The sequence below is a fragment of the Oncorhynchus mykiss genome, chromosome 7 (genome assembly GCF_013265735.2).
Source record: "Oncorhynchus mykiss isolate Arlee chromosome 7, USDA_OmykA_1.1, whole genome shotgun sequence".
In the NCBI taxonomy this organism is placed as follows: Eukaryota; Metazoa; Chordata; class Actinopteri; order Salmoniformes; family Salmonidae; genus Oncorhynchus; species Oncorhynchus mykiss.
This window is the reverse complement of record NC_048571.1, coordinates 5,518,695-5,528,134: the sequence shown is the minus strand read 5'-3', so window position 1 is coordinate 5,528,134 and position 9,440 is coordinate 5,518,695. Positions and strand designations below refer to the sequence as shown.

The following is a 9,440-nucleotide window of genomic DNA, read 5'->3' as shown; positions in this document are numbered from 1 at the left end:
CTGCCCCTGATAGATCCAATATAATTTACAGGTAGCAATAATATTTTTTTACCGCACGGTGTCACTATCACATCTATGAAAAACGTATTCGCGATCCCGTCTAGAAAGGGTGTTTGTGAGACAGATTTGACCATAGAATTAGCAATTAGAATAATTTAATAGGATCTTTATGGGCTTGACTCTAAAAAAAATTACGAACAAGAACAACATCCAATGAAATCCTTACCGTTTGTTACAATGTAACTTATTCACAATGGACATCCGTATTCGTGATCATGAATCTGTTACAGCATCAAACTATACTATGTTGATACAGCATAAAATACGAACTACTTTGTTGATAGTGTATACATTGTTAAAATTGTCACTAGTACACCTACTACTTAAAGTGTTTTTGTGGGCGGGAATGACGCAACCCCCGCCTGAATTAAACTCCTGTTTCAACACGTCGCCAGTTTCCTCAGATGAGCCTGCTCTATTCCACATCTCAAATTACATAATTATGATTCCTTCCTCGCCTCCGTATTTCTTTGAAAGGATGTCATTTGAGACCCTCAAATTCAAATGTACACGAGCCCTGGTTTTACTAAAACTGTGAAAGCAAGTTTGTCATAGTACACATTTGAGTTATCAGTATTGAAGTAACATTATGTTATTTTCTTCATAATCTCTCCAAAAGAGGAAGTATGGAAGGAAGGTAAAGATAGGTGTTTTTGTTGAAGGAAGTAAACATGTTCTAACCGGGAATTGACTTGCCAGAAAATCAGCGGGGTTGGTGAGAGACCGGCTAAAATCTGATTGGCTGAAAACGGAGTTACGGCTTGTGGGCTGACGCAAGTACGCCACTCTGCATCTCACCGTCCTCCTGCTGGTGCTGAGGATTTATTAATTAAGCTAGCAAGCTGCTATCGGTCGCTTGGCTCACACAAAGCTGTCAAATTAAGACTTTATGCCTTCCACAGAAGTTTAACAGGTGAAGTGGTTATTCGGAAAAATACCAGGGACGATAACATCACGGTGAGTTTGTACTGCTTGAGCTAAATGTATTCTCCACATATGGCTAGCTAGTTAATGTTAGCTGTTAATTCAGTCAGTTGAGAACGGAAGCATCAATTGGCCAGTGTAAGGATTTCTTAATTTTTGGTAGGCCTACTATGCAACTGAAATAACGTTACTTGAAGTAACTAACCGTATGGTGTCTCTTATTTCAGGTCGTTCATCCTGTTACTTTAGCCTGAGGGGAAAACATTCGACTGAGACAGATCCGGGAACGCCCTTAGAAAAAAGCCACTTGTTAGTCAATTAGTGAGTAACGTTAGGTAGTACAGTTCTCACAAGGCAGGCAAGACGTTTGAGAAGTCTGGACGTTTCCTCGGACTGAGTAAGCTTTTGCAGCAGCTAAATTTGTAATTGTAATCCGATAAAGAGCATTAGCTAGTTAGCTTGCTAAGGTTGATTTCAGACTGACAGAGTAAAATTGCATTATCGGTGACGCGAGTTAACTAGATTGTCTGCACGCGGTCAGGTTTCTCGCAAAAATGATGCAAATTTCGGATTCGTACAATCAAAAGAATTCATTGTTCAATGCAATGAACCGATTTATTGGTGCCGTAAATAACATGGATCAGACGGTGATGGTTCCTAGTCTGCTAAGAGACGTGCCTCTAGACGAGGAAGAAGAGGTGAAAACGATATCACCGATTTGGACCGCCAGCAATGGGTCAACCACCTATTTCCAGGACGGGGACATGTACAATTACTATGTGCTATTAAAATCGATCAGGAATGACATCGAATGGGGGGTCCTACAAGCCGACGACAGGCGGAAAGAAAAAATGGGGGTGACCGCGTTGGACATATCCAGAATAGAATCCGATGATGATGATTTGGAGAAACAATTTCATTATCATTTGACCGGACTACACACGGTTCTGTCTAAGCTTACCCGGAAAGCAAACACCCTCACGAACAGGTACAATCAGGAGATTGGAATAAGGGGCTGTGGACTGTGACTACTAGAAGGTTGAGTGTGTCAGACGATAACATCAAAAGCCATTGAATGGTGGGAATGTCCTAGTGATATCGTTTGTATTTATTCCCACAGTGGGAATAAAAAAAATGTAACCTACTAGACGTGTTTCATATGCATTGTTAAACATTTTCCATCTACTGTTTGAATGATTTGTTTCCACTAAATCTTGTGTATTAATGGCTTGTTGTATGGATGGTCTATTTACATTTTTTGTTGTTGATTGGGCAACATTGCATAATGCCTACTGACAGTGATTTCATATGTTATGGTAGCAACGAGTCATTGCCATACCATTGACTAAATCATATGCTTGATAATCTATGAATTGGAATCAAATGATAATCATTTTGAATTTGAGAGATTCCAAGAGATTAACACCAACTGTAAACCTTACTTAAGCACCATTTTATTTTTCTATAGAAATGACGGCTCAGCGATTAAACATCTGCTTATTGTTATGTTGTGATCAGTTTATTTGACAGAGTCACTGGTTTGAGAGGTACACAACTTCGGCATGATAGTTTTGTGACTTGATTAAACTGTAAGATTGTGATTAGTCTGAACTGAAGCCTACAGTGGGTATAGAAAGTCACCACCTCCTTTCAAAATGTTCACCTTTTGTTGCTTTACAGCCTGAAAAGTAAACACATACATTTATACTTTTTCCAGCTTTATTTACACACCATAACCCACAACATCCAAGTGAATCTTTCTCTTCTAAACTCAAAGTAAAACAGTAAAATACCCTATTTGGATAAGTGAACCCCCCCACCCCTTAGAATTGCAAACTTGCTGAGGTATAACCAACCACCTTCCAGATCACAAGTCAAGCTAATTGTCTTCCATCTGTGATCCAGTTTAGGACTTTGATTAGTTCAGAATAAAAGCAGTTTTTCATAGGACTCCACTGCTCAGTAGTGCAATTCAAAGCAAAGAGTCCACTGTGGTAGGAAATGTACTGTCAAAGGATCTACGAAATAAAGTTGTGAAAAGGCACAAGTCGGGATGGATATAAAAAGATTTCAAAGGCTTTGTCCCTTGGAGCACAGTTAAGACCATTATTATTATTTGTTTTTATTTAACTGTTAGTTTACCAGGTAAGTTGACTGAGAACATTCTTATTTACAGCAATGACCTGGGGAATAGTTACAGGGGAGAGGAGGGGGATGAATGAGCTATTAACAAGTGGTTAAGGTGTATGGCGCCACTCAGACCCCACATAGATCAGGCCGTCCCTCCAAACTGGATAACCGGGCAAGGAGGAGACTGATCAGAGAAGCTACCAAGAAGCCATTGGCGACTTTGAGGGAGTTTCAGGCCTTTATGGCAAAGACTGGTCAATGTGAGCATGTGCCCACTATCACAAGCACTCTACAAATCTGGCCTCTATGGGAGGGTGGCAAGAAGAAAATAAAAAACCCACATCAAGTCTCGTTTGAGCTTTGACAAAAAGCACATTGTAGATTTTGAGGGAAAGTGGAAAAGGATGCTGTGGTCAAATGAGACAAATTGAATGTTTTGGTCTGAAAACCCAATACATCTTTCTACCCAAAGTACACCATGTCTACATTAAATAACACCATGCCTACATTAAAGAACACCATGTCTACATTAAAGAACACCATGCCTACAGTAAAGAACACCATGTCTACAGTAAAGAACACCATGTCTACAGTAAAGAACACCATGCCTACATTAAAGAACACCATGCCTACAGTAAAGAACACCATGCCTACAGTAAAGAACACCATGTCTACAGTAAAGAACACCATGTCTACAGTAAAGAACACCATGCCTACATTAAAGAACACCATGCCTACAGTAAAGAACACCATGTCTACAGTAAAGAACACCATGCCTACAGTAAAGAACACCATGTCTACATTAAAGAACACCATGCCTACATTAAAGAACACCATGTCTACAGTAAAGAACACCATGCCTACAGTAAAGAACACCATACCTACAGTAAAGAACACCATGTCTACAGTAAAGAACACCATGCCTACAGTAAAGAACACCATACCTACAGTAAAGAACACCATGTCTACAGTAAAGAACACCATGCCTACAGTAAAACAACATGCCTACAGTAAAACACCATGCCTACAGTAAAACACCATGTATACAGTAAAACACCATGCCTACAGTAAAACACCATGTCTACAGTAAAACACCATGCCTACAGTAAAGAACACCATGCCTACAGTAAAACAACATGCCTACAGTAAAACACCATGTCTACAGTAAAACACCATGCCTACAGTAAAGAACACCATGCCTACAGTAAAACACCATGCCTACAGTAAAGAACACCATGTCTACAGTAAAGAACACCATGTCTACAGTAAAACACCATGCCTACAGTAAAGAACACCATGTCTACAGTAAAGAACACAATGTCTACAGTAAAACACCATGTCTACAGTAAAACACCATGTCTACAGTGAAGAACACCATGCCTACAGTAAAGAACACCATACCTACAGTAAAGAACACCATGTCTACAGTAAATAACACCATGTCTACAGTAAAACACCATGCCTACAGTACAGAACACCATGTCTACAGTAAAGAACACCATGCCTACAGTAAAACACCCTGCCTACAGTAAAACACCATGCCTACAGTAAATAACACCATGCCTACAGTAAAGAACACCATGCCTACAGTAAAGAACACCATGTCTACAGTAAAGAACACCATGTCTACAGTAAAACACCATGCCTACAGTGTAAAACACCATGCCTACAGTAAAGAACACCATGTCTACAGTGTAAAACACCATGCCTACAGTAAAGAACACCATGTCTACAGTAAAGAACACCATGTCTACAGTAAAGAACACCATGTCTACAGTAAAACACCATGCCTACAGTAAAACACAATGTCTACAGTAAAGAACACCATGCCTACAGTAAAGAACACCATGTCTACAGTAAAGAACACCATGTCTACAGTAAAGAACACAATGTCTACAGTAAAACACCATGTCTACAGTAAAGAACACCATGTATACAGTAAAGAACACCATGTCTACAGTAAAGAACACCATGCCTACAGTAAAGAACACCATACCTACAGTAAAGAACACCATGTCTACAGTAAATAACACCATGTCTACAGTAAAACACCATGCCTACAGTAAAGAACACCATGTCTACAGTAAAGAACACCATGCCTACAGTAAAACAACATGCCTACAGTAAAACACCATGCCTACAGTAAAACACCATGTATACAGTAAAACACCATGCCTACAGTAAAACACCATGTCTACAGTAAAACACCATGCCTACAGTAAAGAACACCATGCCTACAGTAAAACAACATGCCTACAGTAAAACACCATGTCTACAGTAAAACACCATGCCTACAGTAAAGAACACCATGCCTACAGTAAAACACCATGCCTACAGTAAAGAACACCATGTCTACAGTAAAGAACACCATGTCTACAGTAAAACACCCTGCCTACAGTAAAACACCATGCCTACAGTAAAGAACACCATGCCTACAGTAAAACACCATGTCTACAGTAAAACAACATGTCTACAGTAAAGAACACCATGTCTACAGTAAAGAACGCCATGCCTACAGTAAAGAACACCATGTCTACAGTAAAGAACACCATGTCTACAGTAATAAAGAACGCCATGCCTACAGTAAAGAACACCATGCCTACAGTAAAACAACATGTCTACAGTAAAACAACATGTCTACAGTAAAACACCATGCCTACAGTAAAGAACACCATGTCTACAGTAATAAAGAACACCATGTCTACAGTAAAGAACGCCATGTCTACAGTAAAGAACACCATGCCTACAGTAAAGAACACCATGTCTACAGTAAAGAACACCATGTCTACAGTAAAGAACACCATGTCTACAGTAAAGAACACCATGCCTACAGTAAAGAACACCATGTCTACAGTAAAGAACACCATGTCTACAGTAAAGAACACCATGCCTACAGTAAAACACGGTGGTGGCAGCATCCCATTGTGGAGGTGTTTCTCTTCAGCAGGGTCAGGATAGAAGGGAAAATGGACAGTGCAAAATACCGATAGATTCTTGAGGAGAACCGACTGCCCTCTGCCAGGAAGTTGAAAATGGGAAGATGGTTCACTTTTCAACATGACAATGACCCAAAGCACACTGCCAAAGCAACAGTACAGTGGCTGAAGGACAAGAAGGTGAATGTCCTCGAGTGCCTAGTCAGAGCCCCGACCTAAATCCCATTGAGAATCTGTGGAATGACTTGAAGAGTGCAGTCCATAAACGGTCACCATGCCATTTGACTGAGATTCAACAATTCTACAAGGAAGAATGGGCAAATATTGCACAGTCAAGGTGTGCAAAGTTATTAGAGACGTATTCAAAGAGACTCATGACTGGTTGTCTGGTTCAACCAACTCTGTTCATTTATCCGAATAGGGTATTTTGCAGATTTAATTTTAATATTTTTTTTGTAAGAATTATTTAAAAACATTTTTACTTTGATATTCTGGGTTACTGTGTGTAAATAGAGCAGAAAAAAATAATTTTATGTGTTTTCATTTCAGGCTGTAACAGCATGCCCAAACCAGGACGCATGTTAGTGTCCGAGTGCACCACCGTGCGCAAATTAAGTTTGTCCCCCTGCACCAAACGCGATCACAACACGCAGGTTGAAACATCAAAACACACTCAGAACCAATTATTATCTTAATTTGGGGACAGGTCGAAAAGCATTAAACATTTATGCCAATTTAGCTACCTAGCTTGCAGTTGCTAGCTAATTCGTCCTATTTAGCTAGCTTGCTGTTGCTAGCTAATTTGTCCTGGGATATAAACATTGGGTTGTTATTTTACCTGAAATGCACAAGGTCCTCTCCTACAATTAATCCACACATAAAACGGTCAACCAAGTCGTTTCTAGCCATCTCTCCTCCTTCCTCTTTGGACTTTATACGGCGATTGGCATCTAACTTTCATAATAAGGTGTATTACCACGACCGACTGACCTTAGTTCATCTTTCAATGACCCACGTGGGTATAACCAATGAGGAGATGGCACGTGGGTAATGCTTCTTTAAACCAATGAGGAGATGGGAGAGGCAGGACCTGCACAAGTTCACTGTCACAAATAGAACTGACTTGCAAGCAGATGCTTGTTGGCGCACGTGAGCAGTGTCAGTGCAATGATTGAATAACATGTGTGTGTAAATTTATTTTGCAATGCTCGCGCATGCGACACGAGCGATGTGGTCAGCATGTATGGCAACAAAGGGTGAACATTTTGAAAGGGGGTGGTGACTTTCTATACCCACTGTATATTCTGGGCAAATAGGAATTTGTCAATAAGGTCATCTGAGGTCACACAAAGGTCAGGCATAATGTAATCAAACATTAACAGGAACTCAAACGGGTCATTTTCCAGTTGGCAAGAAATACCTCTTATGCAGTATTGTTGATTCCAAGATTCTTCTAGGTTGTGGGATTCCATGTATCCGGGATAAAACTATTAGATAGTCGACCTCTGAGATACAAGATTCAAATCCTTCAGATACTTGATCTTCCTTGAACCCCTTTCTCCATTGGGCTTATTTAAAGTGTTGCCAACCACATATGGCCTGTGTTCTGGTGTGGTGCTGGGACAACTATTAGGCCAGTGCAGTACTGTATGTCTGGACATGAGATTAAAGTCACTGTGGCCAGATTTGGACCTGGCTGTAATTGAGGCTGTGACACAACCTTTATACTTGACTGTCTGCCAGACCTGCTGCCATTCACAGCCAGCTCCCAGATATCTCACCATTCTCTCATCTCTATCCACTTCAATAGAAACAAATAAAAGAAATGAACACAAATTGGAATTCTACACTGTTTAGGTATAACAGCTGTATTAGGGTCAGTAGGCCTTTAGTATTGTCATTTAGTAGGGGATTATTTTTGATTCACTAGGTCTTTGGATTGCTGTGTGTCCTGTGCTTAAAGTTATGGTACGCGTTATGGTTAGCATTCTAAACCAAAGTCATGAGACGGCAGTTTCATAACTCCTAGAGTTAATTGCATCATCTACCTCTCAACTCCAGTGGATGCAGCAACTCTGAAATAGACAAATTCCTTTGAGATGGAAAAGTGTTCCAACACCTATCCACTTACTCTCTCATTTCAAAGGTTGCCTTGACAACGGCCAAACCCCTTGACCCTCTCTGACAGCACAGATTATTCTGTATATCTAGTCAGACAGGTACAGTAGGTGACCTTCACCCTCAAAGGGAGAGGTGTCACACCTGATAATCTTATATGACGTGGCATTGTGCTGGCAAAGCATCTCTGCCAGTCAACAGGGATGACTGTTGCTGTGGAGAAATAGAATCTAGGCAGTACTTTGCCATCTATTGTAGTCAATAACAACATGTCTGACTCTATTTTCAGTTATTTTTTCCACATACAACACTGTCACCCCAGTTCACCCGAGTCTTGTCAGTGTACCACAGTTCAACCCGTTTGTTTGATTGTCTCCGATGTGACCACAGATAATGCAGTAGTGGCCAACTGTGCTCTTAGAACTACCCATCCCAGATCCGGTATATCTGTCATCAGCAACGCTAAATAGCATAGGCAAAAAATATTACTAGAAAATATTAATATTCATGAAATCATAAGTGAAATATAGCGAAACAAAGCTTAGCCTTTTGTTAATCACCCTGTTGTCTCAGATTTTGAAATTATGCTTTACAGCGAAAGCAATACAAGCGTTTGTGTAAGTTTATCGATAGTCTAGCATAGCATTATGTACACTTAGCATCAGGAAGCTTGGTCACAAAAATCAGAAAAGCAATCAAATTAACCGTTTACCTTTGATGATCTTCGGATGTTTTCACTCACGAGACTCCCAGTTAGACAGCAAATGTTCCTTTTGTTCCATAAAGATATTTTTTATATCCAAATACCTCCGTTAGTTTGGTGCGTTATCCCCAGGAATCCACCGGAAATAGCGGTCACGACATAGAAAATAGAAGCCATAGAAAATCTGGTTGATATCTGGAATTTTGTTGATATCCCTTTCAATGGTCAATAGGGATGCATAGGAACACAGAGCTTTCAAAATAAGAGTCACTTCCTGATTGGATTTTTCTCAGACTTTCGCCTGCAATATCAGTTCTGTTATACTCACAGACAATATTTTTACACTTTTGGAAACTTTAGAGTGTTTTCTATCCTAAGCTGTCAATTATATGCATATTCTAGCATCTGGTCCTGAGAAATAGACCGTTTACTTTGGGTATGTTATTTTTCCAAAAATAAAAATAGTACCCCCTAGCTTCAAGAGGTTATTAAGTAGCAATGGAAAGGATTAAATGTTCACTGTTAATATAATAATATGGGTTATTATTATATTAACAGTGAACATATGG

The 9,440-nt window shown here is 39.9% G+C and overlaps 1 protein-coding gene across 1 annotated transcript; it reads left to right on the top strand.

Moving 5' to 3' along the window:
* Positions 1–797: 797 nt before the first annotated feature.
* mid1ip1b (MID1 interacting protein 1b) lies at positions 798–2,490 on the top strand. Its single transcript, XM_021570796.2, has 2 exons — positions 798–1,017; positions 1,212–2,490. The coding sequence occupies exon 2, from the start codon at positions 1,539–1,541 to the stop codon at positions 2,010–2,012; it is 474 nt and encodes a 157-aa protein (XP_021426471.2). The 5' UTR covers positions 798–1,017; positions 1,212–1,538; the 3' UTR covers positions 2,013–2,490.
* Positions 2,491–9,440: the final 6,950 nt, after the last annotated feature.